The sequence below is a fragment of the Phragmites australis genome, chromosome 2 (assembly GCF_958298935.1).
Source record: "Phragmites australis chromosome 2, lpPhrAust1.1, whole genome shotgun sequence".
NCBI classification, from domain to species: Eukaryota; Viridiplantae; Streptophyta; class Magnoliopsida; order Poales; family Poaceae; genus Phragmites; species Phragmites australis.
In genome coordinates this window covers 26,424,603-26,439,905 of record NC_084922.1, presented here as the reverse complement: position 1 = coordinate 26,439,905, position 15,303 = coordinate 26,424,603, and the positions used below count along the sequence as shown (strand labels likewise).

At 50.6% G+C, this 15,303-nt stretch overlaps 2 protein-coding genes across 2 annotated transcripts; both read left to right on the top strand.

Annotated features, from left to right (window-relative positions):
- Window positions 1-462: 462 nt before the first annotated feature.
- Window positions 463-7,414, top strand: LOC133905798 (mitochondrial outer membrane protein porin 3-like). Its single transcript, XM_062347565.1, has 6 exons — window positions 463-658; window positions 762-829; window positions 6,029-6,139; window positions 6,330-6,419; window positions 6,517-6,725; window positions 6,888-7,414. The coding sequence occupies exons 1-6, from the start codon at window positions 616-618 to the stop codon at window positions 7,192-7,194; spliced, it is 828 nt and encodes a 275-aa protein (XP_062203549.1). The 5' UTR covers window positions 463-615; the 3' UTR covers window positions 7,195-7,414.
- Window positions 7,415-7,978: 564 nt separating this feature from the next.
- Window positions 7,979-9,244, top strand: LOC133909964 (stress response protein NST1-like). The gene is made up of 2 exons (XM_062352491.1): window positions 7,979-8,358; window positions 8,462-9,244. Exons 1-2 carry the CDS (start codon window positions 8,238-8,240, stop codon window positions 9,169-9,171), a joined length of 831 nt encoding a protein of 276 aa, XP_062208475.1. The 5' UTR covers window positions 7,979-8,237; the 3' UTR covers window positions 9,172-9,244.
- Window positions 9,245-15,303: the final 6,059 nt, after the last annotated feature.

The following is a 15,303-nucleotide window of genomic DNA, read 5'->3' as shown; positions in this document are numbered from 1 at the left end:
GAAGGAAAAATAATGTATTAGGAGACAAAGATGGAGATATAAATGACTTTTGTGATAATATTACTAATACTTCATTTTTTATGAGAGAGTATATTGATGATCCGTGTTGTATATGAGGAGATATGAGAAGATATATTACTCATTTGCTATTTTAGATAGTTTTTATTACGAAAATTTGTATTTCTCACCTCACCACAGGTCCAAAATATTGTAGTTACAAATATATACATACTGCACGGCTCAATTACCGTATAATTAGCTGGTATTATTTAAACATCTCACGGCCCAACCATGTACCTGTCAGAACATCCGAGCTAATCGCGGGCCGGCCCGCGACCCAACAAGCCCGTCCACGTGTGAGACGACCGTCCGCGAGCAGCACACGAGTGACGTGGAGGTGGGTCCCATGGCAGCCTGGCCTAGCTGCCCGCCTCCGCGGTCTGCTCTCCGCGACGCCATCATACGAGCCAGCCAGCCGTCCGACTCAGAAAAAATAAAATAAAAGAGGAAGCAAGATCTGCAGCGACTCCGGTTCAACTGGTCGCCGCCTCCGCCCTCCTCCAACAGATCGCTCGCTCGTCTCCTTCTCGCCGCGCCCCGCCGCCCGCCGCCGATATGGCCCCCGGGCTCTACTCCGACATCGGCAAGAAGACCAGAGGTCTCGCCCGCCTTCTCTGCGCCTGGTTTTGTTCTTGTTCTTCTTGTTGTTCGGTGCCAAGAACCGCCTGATCTTGAATGTTGCGATGACCGGTTGCGCGCAGATCTGCTGTACAAGGACTACAACACGCACCAGAAGTTCACCCTCACTACCTGCTCCCCCCAGGGCGTCGTGAGTGCTCTCTCTCGTCCCTCTCTTCTTCTCCAGAATTTGTCTCCCCCTAACAATCCGGCCATTTCGTGCCGTAGAGGAGTGTCTACTGTTTGGTTCCTTTTGGATTCCTCACATCGATGGAATCTTTACAGTAGAAGGAACACATTAGCACCAGGCCGATCGAATTGATCGCTTTTGACGATTCTTTGCAGAGTCATCCTCGTCTTTTGTTTAGTGTTGCATAGAATGCGTGGGGGATCTCATGTTTGGAATCTGTATACTTAAGTATCGTGGACGTTTAGGATATTAAATCTTTGTATTACTGTCGCTTTGCTGTTGTCAAATGAAATAATCATTTTTTCCCTATGTTTTGCTGTAATTGCATCGTGCATTCGTGTATCATTTTTTTCTGTAGAATTGGAGCAATCACCACGCAGCCAAAGGTAGGGGTGGCATTCTATTAATAGCCAAAAGGCAAGATTACAGGAGATTACAATCCTCAATTAGAGGGACTAAACTAGGCAAGTACAATAATAGAAGGAAAGCCTAATATACGCAATAAACTCTAATACTCGCCGGCAGTTGCAATGTGAGGAGACCGGATGCAAAGACTAGACCGAAACTCCTGAAACAGCTGGGTCGGAAGACCCTTTGTCATGATATCGGCGAACTGATGAGAGGAGGGCACGTGCAGGACGCGAACCTCGCCGAGAGAGACCTTCTCACAGACAAAATGAATGTCGATCTCAATGTGCTTCATCCGCATGTGTTGTACTGGATTGGTGGACATGTAAATGGCACTGACATTGTCACAGTACACCACGATGGCCGAAACAAGTGGAACATGGAGTTCCTGAAGGAGATGCCGCAACCAACAACACTCAGCGATGGCATGAGCAACAGCGCGGTACTCAGCCTCTGCACTCAAGCGAGACACCGTGGTTTGGTGTTTGGAGGACCAAGACACAAGGTTGTCTCCGAGAAAAACATAGTAGCCGGAGGTAGAGCGTCGGGAGTCTAGGCAGCCAGCCCAGTTGGTGTCGGAGTAGGCGGTGAGGGATGTCGCTGGCGATAGGCTGGTGTGTAGACCAGCGTCGAGAGTACCCTTGATGTATCTCAGGATGCGCTTGATCAGTGCAAGGTGCGGTTCCCGTGGAGCATGCATGAAGAGACACACCTACTGAACGGCGTACGCCAAGTCCGGACTGGTGAGCGTTAGGTACTGTAAGGCCCCTGCAAGGCTCCGGTACTCGTATGGATCAGCAACAGGGGCACCGCCAAGGCCAGAAAGCTTAGCATGAGTGTCCATCGATGTAGTGGTGGGGTGACACTCAGCCATGCCTGTGCGGCGGAGAAGGTCGACGGCGTACTGCCGCTGGGACAGGAACAACCCGTCAGAAGAGCGCGTGACAGAGATGCCGAGGAAGAAGTGCAGGTCGCCGAGGTCCGTCATGGCAAACTCCGAGCGGAGCCGGCTGATGAGGCGCTGAAGAAGTGTTGTAGAAGAAGCGGTGATGACGATGTCGTCGACATATAGCAGTAGGTAAGCCATGTCGGTCCCCTGGTGGAGGACAAACTGGGACGTGTCGGAGGAGGACGCGACGAAATCGAGCTGGTGGATGTAGGTGGCGAACCGCTGGTACCACGCCCGGGGAGCCATAGAGGGACTTCTGGAGAAGACACATGGTCAGGATGAGTAGGATCCACAAAGTCGGAGGGTTGCTGACAATAGACCATCTTGTCGAGAGTGCCGTGAAGGAAGGCATTCTTGACGTCAAGCTGATGAATCGGCCAGGAGCGTGACCACTGGACTGAAGGTCTCGACGTAGTCGACGCCATGCTACTGGGAGAAGCCACGAACAACCTAGCACGCCTTATAGCGAGCCAGACGACCGTCGGAGTGGAACTTATGCTTGAAGATCCACTTTCCGGAGATGATGTTGGCGCCGTGTGGACGAGGGACGAGGCGCCATGTATTGTTGTCCATAAGAGCCTTGTACTCGTTGTCCATTGCAGTACGCCAATTGGGATTGGCGAGGGCGCTGCGGTAGTTGGCCGTGATGGCAGAGGTAGGAGCAAGCTGAGCCGTCAAGGAGAAGAACTCCACCGAGGGGTCCGTGGCTGCATGGGACCGTGTAATCATCTGGTGAGACATCGAGGTGGCTGGGGCAGATGTCGGGGCAGCCCGCGCAGGGTCTAGAGGAATTGGCTGGACAACCGGCAGAGAGGCCAGTGTCGGTGCGACCAGCGGCAAAACCTCGGCCGAGGATGACGCCGCACGTGGCCGTCGGGTGTAGACTAGACGCACGGGTGGGCGGTCCGGCGCCTCAGAGGCCACGCCAGATGCGGCTGGTAGCGAGCGCTCAACACCCGAGAGTGGAGCTGTCGCCGGAGAGACCTGGAAGGGTGCCACGGTAGCAGTGCAAGGCACCGGCATGGCAAGATCATCGACTAGGCAGTCCAAGTCAGTATTAGTGACAGGAGAAGACATAGGCAAACGACCACTGCTGGCAAACTGGAAGGTGCTCTCATCAAACACGACATGGCGAGATATGATGACTCGGTTTGTGGCAAGGTCAAGGCAGCGATATCCTTTATGCTGAGGGGGTAACCAAGGAAGACACAAGCCGCTAGCGAGGAGCAAGTTTGTGAGTAGCAGTAGCGGATAAATTTGGAAAACGAAGGCAACCAAAAACCTGAAGATGATTGTATTGTGGTGGCGTTTGGTGAAGAAGGGTGTAGGGAATAGCATCACTGGTGGAGGAGGAGGGACATCGGTTGAGAAGATAAGTGGCAGTAGCTAAGGCCTCGGCCTAGAACCTAGGAGGCATATGAGCATGAAGGAGGAGCGTGCGTAGCATCCGCTCGGCTTTGCCCTTTTGTGAGGAGGTGTGAGGGCAAGAGAGGCGCAAAGTGATGCCGCGGGAAGCAAAGAAGGATGTGTTGGTGTGGTTTACAAATTCGCGGCCGTTGTCAGCCTGAACGGACTTTAGGGGGAGGCCGAACTGTGTGCTGGCGTAGCCAACGAGGTCTACTATGTGTTGGTGAACGTCAGACTTCTTGTTAAGCGGAAAGGTCTAGCAAAAATGAGAGAAATCATCAACAACGACCAAATAATAGAGCGAACCAGATATGCTAGCCACAGGAGAGGTCCACACATCACAATGGACAAGCTCAAAAGGTGCAAAAGTGCGTGAAGTTGATGTAGCAAAAGGTAGGCGCGCGTGTTTACCAAGCTGACAGGATTGGCAGAGCGAGCTACATTATTACATGCAATAAGCGAACTTTTATGCAAACTAGCAAGGGATGCAATGCCGGGATGACCGAGACGCTGGTGCCATAACTGGGAGGAGATGGCGAGGTGGGCGCTGGCAGTGGTAGGAGAATCGACAACAGGAATGGTGTAGAGGTCGCCCTCACTATTGCAGCGAAGCATCACTCGTTGCGTCTGGAGATCCTTAACAGAAAAACCGAAAGCGTTAAACTCGAGGGAACAATTATTGTCATGACTGAACTTTTGAACAGAGAGGAGATTGCGAACTAAATGAGGAACAACAAAAACATCACAAAGAGAAAAAATTGTGTTAGGTGTATGAAGAAGAGTGTGACCGCTAGAGGTGATGGGTAGACGTGAACCATTGCCAATAGTGACAGCCGTGTTAGGTGGGGAATGAGAAGTGAGGAGGATACTGCCATTGGACGCCATGTGGGAGGTGGCGCTGCTGTCCACAACCCATCCGTCGTGTCCCTGGACAACGAGCTGGTTCAGGGCGGTGATCAGCCCCTGCTGGTCCCATGTTGGTGTAGTGTAGGGTTGAAGAGGCGCAAAGGCGGTGTGCGCCTGTGGCGGAGTGTCGAGGAGGCCCGGGGCTGGCGACGGGAGCCACTGACCGCCATGGGGGGCCCACTAACCGGCACCAGGAGCGGACCATGGGTTGAAGCAGAACCAGGGACCGGCCGGTGGAGTCGTGCGCTTGCCCGAGGGGCCACCAGTGCCGGCGCTGTGCTTGCCACGGCGGTTGCGCTCGCCGCGACTTCCATTGTCCGCGTTGGAGGCAGGGGAGGCGGCCATAGCAGTTGGAGCAGGCATCGTGGTGGAGCGGCAGCCGGACTAGCTGCATGAGGAGTCGTCGGCAAGCAAAGCCGTCTCGGTGGCGATCTTTGTCTCGTTGGCAAGGCTAGTCTCCTTGAGAGATAGCATGGAGTGAGCCCGAGCAAAGGAGGGGAACGGTGTCGAGTTGGCGATGTCGTCGGCGGTGTTGGAGTAGCGGGGGTTGAGGCCGCGTAGCAAATTGAGGACGAGCTGCGAGTCGGAGACGGGGTGGCCAATGTCGTGGAGAGCATCGGCAATTGACTGATCACCTTGAAGAAGAGAGTGAAACTGGTTGCTTAGGAAGACGGCACGTGATTCCTTGTTGTCGCGGAAGAGGGCTTCGATCGCGACCCAAAGGTCGCGGGCTGTCTCATCATCGGCCATCGCGGAGTCCAGGACGTCGTCGACGACAGAGCCGTACAACCAGCTGAGGACGGCGGAATCCGCAAGGGTCTAGGCGGGGTCGTCCGGGTGCGTGACATTGATGTGGGAGAGAAGGCCGAACTTGGTGCACATGGTCCGGAAGAACTTGGACCAGCGGGAGTAGTTCGCCGTCTTCATGTCGAGGGTTGTTGACACGTGAGACTTGACAATGATGGTGCAGTACGGGTTGAGGACGATCGGCGGCGCGACGTGCACCCTGGAGGTGTTACCGCTAGAGGCGGCGGCGGCGACGTCCGTGACGTCGGTGACCGGGGCCGACATGGGAGGTGGCGGCTACTAGGGCTAGCAGCAGCGGCGGGTGAGAAACAGAGGAGGAGCAGCGGAAGAAGCTCAGGAAGGAAAGGGAAATCTGATACCATGTAGAATTAGAGCAATCACCACGCAGCCAAAGGCAGGGGTGGCATTCTATTAATAGCCAAAAGACAAGATTACATGAGATTACAATCCTCAATTAGAGGGACTAAACTAGGCAAGTACAATAATAGATGGAAAGCCTAATATAAATAAACTCTAATATTTTCTTCCATGCAATAAAACTTAAGTACATGCTATCAGTTACTTATTACTAACATTTTACCGAGCAGACCATTAGAGGATGGGTATACATTTTCAATTCAGCGTATCTTTATAAGTAGCATGTGATTTGTGTTCCATTTTGATGATCTTGGTTTTGCATACAGGCAATCACAGCTGCAGGAACAAGGATAAACGAGTCCATCTTCGGCGAGCTGCAAACCCAAATTAAGAGCAAGAACTTGACAGTTGATGTGAAAACAAACTCAGAGTCAGATGTAAGCCATGGTGCTCCACTTCTCTTGTTCCTAAACAGAACATGTTTATGAGAAATAATAGCTGCATTTGCTTGACATTGAATTTTGGTTTGTATAGTGAACTGTTTTTTATGTCTCAAAATCTTTTCTTGTGACTTGTGTGGATACAATATTTCCTTGAGAGTTTGCTTATGAATTTTATATCTTCCAGCTTTTGACGACAGTCACAGTCGATGAGTTTGGAACTCCAGGGCTCAAGTCCATTCTCAGCTTGGTTGTTCCAGACCAGCGGTCAGGGAAGGTAAAGTTTTGGCATCACTTAATTTGCTCAATTCTTTTGTCCAACATGGTGACTGTTGATGTATATCACTTAATCCTGTTTTTGTCTGTCTTATCAGCTTGAACTCCAGTACCTGCATGAGTATGCTGGAGTGAATGCAAGCGTTGGGCTTAATTCCAACCCTACGGTTATCCTTTCTGGCGTCTTTGGAAGCAAAGCACTCTCAGTTGGTGTTGATGTTTCATTTGATACAGCAACTAGCAATTTCACCAAGTACAATGCCGCCCTGAGCCTCACCAATCCAGATCTTATTGCGTCCCTTCATCTGTAAGTATTATTTATTTGGTGTGCTACCATGTGCCAGTAAATAATATTGTATGTACTGCTCAGCACTGTAATCCAGACTAAGATATCTGCTTCAATGTCCTTAGTGGACAATATTCTCACACTAATTTTAATGTGATAAATAACCTCACAGATCTTTGGCAGGAACAATCATGGTGATACCTTGACTGCGTCGTACTACCACTTGGTAAAGCACCATTCAGGCACTGCTGTTGGAGCTGAGCTGTCGCACAGCTTCTCAAGGAATGAGAGCACTCTAATATTTGGTTCTCAGCATTCGCTGGATCCCCACACCACTGTAAAGGCACGCTTCAACAACTATGGCATGGCCAGTGCCCTCGTCCAGCATGAATGGCGTCCCAAGTCGTTCGTCACCGTCTCTGGTGAGATCGACACCAAGGCAACTGAAAAGAGCACGAAAGTTGGCCTGTCCTTGGTTCTCAAGCATTAATGCCAACTGTTTTGGGCTCTAGGATTTTCTTTTCAGTTCTAGTGGGTTGGAATAACACGAAAAAACATGGCCCAAAGTCATCTTTGCGGCATCATTTTGATCTTGAATTATATATTTTTTCTCCATGATCTGTTTCATAGGCAAATATTAGGATTGACCTTATGTTTTGATCCTCAGCACCTTCTGTTAATAATTTCTGGTGATTGAGACCCATTGTTAATCTTGTGTAATATGATGGAGAACATTTTGTGTTCACTTTTCATTCCTTGATCTCCTGGGACCTTGAGGAATGAATTTCTACAGGTCGCTTCCAACTTGAGGAATGAATTTAACGTTCATAACTAAAGCCAGATTTGCAAGAGCTGCGCTTGTAAATCTAGACAGGTGTTTGCTAGCGGTTTTGCTGTTTGCGGTTTGGAAATCTTCTTAATCACAGTCACTTGCTGGTAAAGGTTCCCACTGCCTGAACCACCAAATTGCCGACCATTTCTTTCGTGTAATTTAATCCACGGTAACCGGTTAATCTTTTTTCTCGCAACTTCTTTTTAGACCAATCAATCGGTTAATAGCCTGTTGAAGCCAAACATGCGGCAGGCGCTGAGCATCACACATTGCGTCGCTCTTTCGTGTTCGTGCGATCTGCGATGAAAACGTAGTGCAGCAGGTAGCCCCGGTGCCGTGCCGCGCGCCGGAAGGCAACGGAACACATGTATATGTTGTCGATCCATCGGGAGCAGAGATTCCCTATCCTTAACCCTGAAACATTTCTTACCCTATCCGTCGTCTCAAAGAAAGAGAGAGTTTTTTTTTCGAAAGGAAAAGAGGGAGAATTTTGTTGCCGTCAAGAAAAGCTTGGAATGAGTAACAGGCTAAGCTTGCATGTCTCGGACTCTCAGCTTGTGGTATATCTATCGGGCAGCCAGAAGCCCAGAACTGCACGGTACATCTCCTGCAAGGTCACGAGCGAGCTGAATACCATCAACGTGCGTGCAGAAGCACACGCCATCGATCTCGATCTAACTGTCTAAGCCGGCCGGCCGGCCATGGCCAGAAGGCAAACACCGGCGGCGCCTCAGCAGCCGCGCGACGGCGGCGGCAAGTTCGACCCCGTCTACGAGTGGCTCGACGACGGTGGCAGCTATCTACTCCGCCTCGACCTCCCAGGTGCCTGCGTTGTGTGTCTACGATGCCTGACGTACGTCGACATGATCAAAATGGAGCTAACTCTGGTACTTACGTTCTTGTTCTTGGTTGAACTAAATTGAAGAGTTCAAGAACGAGAATTTTCGGGTGCACGTGGATGCCGCCGGCCGCCTGATCGTCCTCGGACAGCGCGCGCCAGGAGGCGCCGGCTCGGGGAAAGCGCTGCAGCTCCACAAGGTGTTCCAGCTGCCCAACACGGCTAATCTCGATGCCATCACCGGCCGCTTCGACGGCACCGTGCTCACGCTCACCGTGCCCAAGCTGCTGCAATCGGATGCCGTCGAGTTGCCAGCGTCGCTGCCGGAGGCCAAGGGGGAAGAAGACGCCGACGAGCCAAAAGATCTGCAGGAGGACAAGGCGGCCAAGGCTGGCAGTGATGCGGAGACGGAGCGGAGGATCGAGGCGGAGAGGGCGAGCTTGACGGTGAGAAGCAAAGAGGTGGAAGAAGACGACCCGAAGGCAAAGGCGCCGCCGCCGTACGCGAACACGAAAGGACCTCATCGAGATCAGGAGATTCAGGACGAGAAGGCCAGGGCGGCCGATCACAGGGCGAAGGTCGCCCGCGAGGCGGCACGCAGGGTCGAGGCTTGGGTGGCAGAGACGAAGGCGAAGGCGGAGAGGGAGAGGAAGAGCGGGCGCTGGAAGGAGTGCGCGGCAGAGAAGGGGCTCAAGTTGGCGGAGGCCGTCGGCAAGAAGAAGGAGGTGATCGCCACGGCCGTCGCCGCCTTCACGCTCGGCGTCTTCGTCTCCCACAGGCTCTTCGCAAGGAATTAAACTTCAAACATGCCTTCTCGTCGTGTGCGTGTACATGCATGATCGATCACGACGACATGGATATATACATAAAGACGACATTTTTAGCTTGATGTGAGCATCGTTCTATACAATTACAATTGTAACCGGTGGTATAAGGGTTCATCTTCTCCTTCCTCTCCATACCCCATCTTATTCACCCTCCTATCTCTCCTTCTTCGTAGAGCACCAGCGGGGTTGGTTCATCTCCTCCTTCCTTCCCATGCCCCTTCTTATTCACCATCCTATCTCTGCTTCCTCTACGTAGAGCACCAAGGGTGGTGGTTGAGCTTGAGCACCCTAGCCCTGGATCCGCACCAACTCATTTCTGACTTCCCATCTTCTCCAACGGGCACCGATTCTTAGTTATTTTCGTTTGTATTCACCATCTGCTGCCGCCAAAAAGACTCACACCGTCGTGAGATGAGGACATGTTGGATGCTGTACTTCCTCATCCTCATCCATCCCAACTCCCTCGGAGCACGGCAAGGCGCCGCTAACGCTACAGAGCGCGCTCATCGTGAGGGACTGCCATATACGCCACCCGGTGAGGCGAAACACCGACGATTCATGATTTTTCTTTTGAATATCAAACACTAGATACAAAATAGAATCAAAGTGTTCTATTTTCAGTTGAAAGTGTGGTGATATTTTATAGCTAATTAAATAGGGGTTATTGCAACAATCTCTCCCTTCACGTATTGGTGTTCCTCAGCCTATGACTGCTCCTTCACTGTTGTAACACCCTGTGTTTTGGTAGCATTTAAAAACCACGAAAATTTTGAACTTTTTGAAACATTACAACAATTCCCATTGAAGCAAATCAAAGTAGTTTGAGTTCATACCAAAATAAAATTTTTGAATTCAAAAACTTACACAAAGTCAAATTCTGCATTTTTAGTTTTTCTTGGATTTCTATTTGGAGTTTATTTGACAGTTCAAATTTGAATTCCTTTCAAAATGGAACTTTGCTCCTTCACTAAAAATATAAAACCTATTTCTAAATTCCTAAACCATCCTCGGGCCGAAACCCATCCCCTCTCTCCTACCCCTCAGTCCGGCCCAACCCAGTGCCTCCCTCCTCCTTTTTTTTTCTTTCCATTCCCCTATCGGGCCCATCCCATCTCTCCCTCTCTTCCGCGCATGCTCAAGCCGCCTGTCACCTTCATCGCTCCCATCTACTTCTCCCCTCCCGCGCTCGATCTCTATCCTCTCTCTCTCTGAGCCGAGACAACGCCGCAGAAACGCAGGCAGGTGTGTCAGCAAACCAGTCGGTGTAGCGCTGTCGTGCCATCATGGCACCTCACTCACACATAACCATGCACATGTGCAGCCGTTCTGCCATGGCCGCTCTGCCCCCTCTCGCGTCCTTTCCCATCTCCTCCGCTCTTGTCTCATCGAGGCCGCTGCAGAGAGCATAGTAATGAGCTCTAGCGTGTCGCATGTCGTTGCCCCAATGCAGGAGCACGTCTGTTGCACGCCATCACCCTACCGTCATGTCCCATCGATGCGAGCACGCTGGTGGGATAATTTTTCCTCCGCTCCGATGTTATCCGGTGAGCTCAACCGCCATTCCTCAACTATAAATAGCTCTGTCAAGCTCTTCCTCGCCTCACAGCACTGCTTGTTGCCTTCCCTTTTCTCTCCTCCACTCTCAATTTCCCCCCTCCATCGAGCCTCTCTATTTCTTCCCCACCGCTAGCCGCCATCGCAATTCACCACTGCTGGTGAGTCCCTCCGCATCCTCTCCGCCTCTTTAGTTTCCTGGTGCTCTCCCCTCACTTCCTCACCCCTCCTAGCAGTCCGGGAGCCGAAGGAGGGAGAGATCGACCGAAGCCTGAGGAGACCACCGCCGTCGTCGTCGCTTATTCTCCATCACCGGCCCAGCTCCAACCGCCCCCAGCTCAGCTGACCACCTGGTAAGCTCCACCAGAGCCCGTCCATCCCTCCCTGAGCCTCTGCTCCCTCTCTCATAGCCCATACTCTCACCACACCGAGCACACCATGGTCTCCGCCTTTCTCTCCCACTGCTGGCCGCCGGTGGTGTCGTCCCGGCCAAGCTAAACCTCCTGCTAGCTTCAGTGTAGGCCGTAGATGCCTTCCCAATAGCATAAAGCCCATGAAAAGCCCTCCTCGCGAGAAACCACTATGAATCATCGCCGCCACAAAGTTCAATGAGCTTCCGTTACCGCTCCGGCCTTTTTATCGGTGACGTGGGACCCTGCATCATCTCTGCCTTGTCACGAGGATCGCCCTGGTGTAATTTAAGTTGAGGTTCGACGCTCCTAGCCACCACTTCGGAAGTCGTCCCTTCTCCCTGTTCCGGTGGCTCGAGCCCTCCGTGCCAACGTGGCCGCAACGTTGGATCCCTTTAACCGATGTGGCGCACACTTATTCCCTGGCCCTGCTTCCTAGTTAGCACCGGCCCATGAGCACCAGTCCACCGTAGACACCTGCCTCTAGCTCACCACGATCGATAAGCCCGTGAACCCCGCCTACCACTTCCCGGTGCACCATATACCTCTCTGTGTAGCCCACGGTTAGTCCATAGACCATGGACTGAGCCTAAAAGCCCGTTGACCACCCCATGGACAGAGGGCGTGTTTAGTACTTTACATGATTATCTTTATCGTTTGAGCTGTAGTTTAAGTGTTAAGGTTTGAAATGTTTAGTCATGTTGTCAAGTTAGGTGGTTTAAATGTTAATCTGACTAATGGTCTCTGTAATATGAATCAGGTTGGGTAATCTTTTGTAGCAATATGGAACATAGGGATCTAGGCAGGTTGGTTTAGTTGGTATGGCTGCTGTGTGTGTATTGGGTGATGTGCAAGTACCTACTGTAAATTCTAAGGATCGATTCATGGACATGTAACCTGGCACAATAGCACAACAACGAGGCTTATATGGTACAGCCTAGCCATTTAATTAGATATCCTTCTTATTCTGTACGCACCACTTGGCTGTTGAGTGGCATAAGAGGGAGCCTCTGCAGGGATGTAATCCTTGTTAGCAGTGAAATCTTAGTGGGTGTTTACGGATTTGGAGGCGCTTTGTAAGGGCCTTGTAGTGATCTCTCGGCGCATACCTCAGAAGTGTGTAAGGTACCGACGGGTGCCGGTAAAAGAGTTGATCATGACTCGTGGGGTAAAGTATGTAGACTCTGCAGAGTATACAACTGATCGATCAACCATACTCACGGTCAAGAGCGGGCTTGGACTTCTTTATTATTAGTGGGGATCTTGGATGGTTGGTTTTGGGTAGTCGGGTGGTGGTATCCTGATGAGTTGGAAGCCGGATATAGGATATCTGATGAGTTTGGTAGTTGGATTGAATTCAATGAGCTGTTCTTTTAATGTTGGTGTTATCACACATAGTAAATAGGAATGCTAAGTCATTTAGTCCTAGATTATGATGCATAAATGCAGTAAATCTGAGTCAAGCCTTTCTTACCTTAAGTCTTCATATCATATTTTTTCACACTTGCTGAGTGCTTCATGTACTTATGCTTGCTTTCTCTCAACCTCTTGATGCTACTCAGAAGATGGGGATTTCGAGGACATCCTGGCTGATCGAGCTGAGTTATAGGCAATGGAAGTTTTCGACCTGAAGACTATGTTCTAGGCTAGCGTCCCCCCAGACAACGCCTGTGGATGGATGGAAGACCCGCTACCACTGGAAGTTATCTTAGTGTTTCTTTAAGACCTACGAGTCTTTTTGTAATGAATCTTATCGTTATATAATGACACTGTTATTTTATCACTTATGAAGTCACCGCATGTATGAAACTTGATCTTGGAATACATTTAGAATGCATCTGGTTTGTTCTTTTGAAACCGGGTGTAACGGAGGTGGTATCAAAGCCGTGTTGACCATAGGATGCAAGCCTAGCTAGAAATGGTTGTTATTAAGAACATATCTCTATAAAAAACTAATTTCTAAAAATCTTTCACTCTACTAGTGTCGTTCTACCTCCTTTCTATTGTTGTTATTTATAAAATCTTTGTAAAATGGTTACTGACTCATTTCTCTCTTTCAAAATTTTAGATGGCTCGCACGAAGCAGACGCCCCGCAAGCAGGTTGGAGTCTTTGTTCCTGCTAGAGCTCCCACAGAGACTACTTGGGTGTTTCAGCCGCCTGCTGAGTTTCACTCTTCTGTACTTCGGGCGGGAGAGTTTCCTCGCAAGCTTTGGACGATCCTTGAGGCTTGGGGCTATCAGGAGGCCCTGATCTAAAAGGGAATCAGGACCCTGCTCAGTGGCCATGGCTACGCTTAGATGGTGGAGGTGATCGTCTTTGAGAAGCGCTCGGACGACGATGGCCATGGGGTGCGCAGGATCTATTCAGCCCTCGCACTAAGAGAGACCTTTGCAGCTGGGATCTGTGATGCAGCTCGCCAGGCACTTTCAATCATCTACACAGAGTACCATGTCACTATTCAGACTACGCAGTACAACTTCTACCTGTAGTGTAGGAGTGGCAGCTTGGAGGTCACCTTTGCCGGCACCAACAGGGAGGGTGATGCCAGACTGGTGGAGCAGGTTCACCTCACCGACACCTTGACTCAGGAGCTAGACAGAGCCCTTGACGAGCTAGACGATGTGCACCTGAGGCTCGCTAAGGCAGAGGAGAGGATTCACACCCTTCATGCTATGATGACTGATGACTCGAAGGAGGAACCAGAGGAGATGCCCGAGCCAGAGTTGCCCCACTCTCCCTCCCGCAAGAAGCTCTGCCTCGACGCCACTCTGCTTGTTGCACCGCAGGACCTTTCTAAGGGTGGCGGCAGTTCCTGAGCTAGCAGTTTTTCCCCTAGTAGCAGTTTAGCGTCGTTTAGAATCAGTTGTTTTATGATGTAATGGACTTGTTTGCTTTAGATGCTGTGAACTTGTGTGTTAGGTTTGCTTTGTGTGTGTCGATGCGATGTGAAAGTTTGTCTTTCACATTTGTATCCGTCTTCGATCTATATATATTAGCTTATGAGTCCTTCGTTTGCTTCATTTGTCCTGCCCTGTTCTTGTTTCTCAATCTCATGTCTTGGCAACCGTCAATGGTGATCATGAGGGCTACAAACATTGCTGGCGCCAACAGGAACAACGTTGAAGGCAGTAACCCCAATGCTTACCCCCAGGACAACAACCATGATACGTTCCCCTCATGGAACAGGCGGACCAACTGGAACCCAGTGGACCTAATGCAGATGATGGTCGTGCAGACTCAGTTTCTGCAGGGACTGGTGCAGGCCATGGCAAGACTTCAACAGGCACCTCCAGCTTATCAGGCATCACCAACGCCACTGCAAATGCAGCCACAGAGCAAGCTAAAGGACTTCCTAAGCACCAAGCCAGCTACGTTTGCACAGGCAGTCGAGTCCATGGACACCGATGATTGGCTCAAGATGATTGAGAGTAAGCTGCAGATCTCTCAGTGTATAGGCAGGGAAAGAGTCCTTTTTGCTTCTCACCAGCTTTTAGGACCAACTTCAGATTGGTGGGTAGCTTACACTGTAGCCCATGATAACCCACAAGAGATCACCTGGAGAGAATTCAAGGACAGTTTCCGCAAGCACCACGTGCCAGTAGGGGAAGTGAAACTGAAACGGAAGGAGTTTCTTGGATTAAAGCAAGGTCCCATGTCAGTGCGTGAATACTTTACCAAATTTACGCAGCTATCCCGCTATGCCCCTGGAGATGTGGACACTGATGAGAATAAACAAGATTTTTTCTTAGAAGGTTTGAACTCGGCACTTTAGTATTCTCTCTCAGCCAATGAGTACCTGAGCTTCCAAAAAACTTGTTGAAAGAGCCTTTATCCTGGAGAAGAAGAAGCAAAATTTAGGAGAAGAACGCAAGCAGATGATGCAGGGTCAGTCTTCAGGCAGCAACACCCGTCCCCGCTTCAACCCACCTCCCACAGGACTGGTGTACCGTCAGTTAGGCTAGAACTAGCAACAGAGGGCACCCAACCAGACCTTGTGATCTTTCAGTCAGCCAAGGCAGCAGCAGCCCTAGCAGGAGTAGTGTTTCAGCTACCAGGCCCACACCTAGTGAACCAGAACCAGCAACAGCAGGGCCACACTGACTAGGGATCTAGTACCATTGGCCCTTGCTTCAACT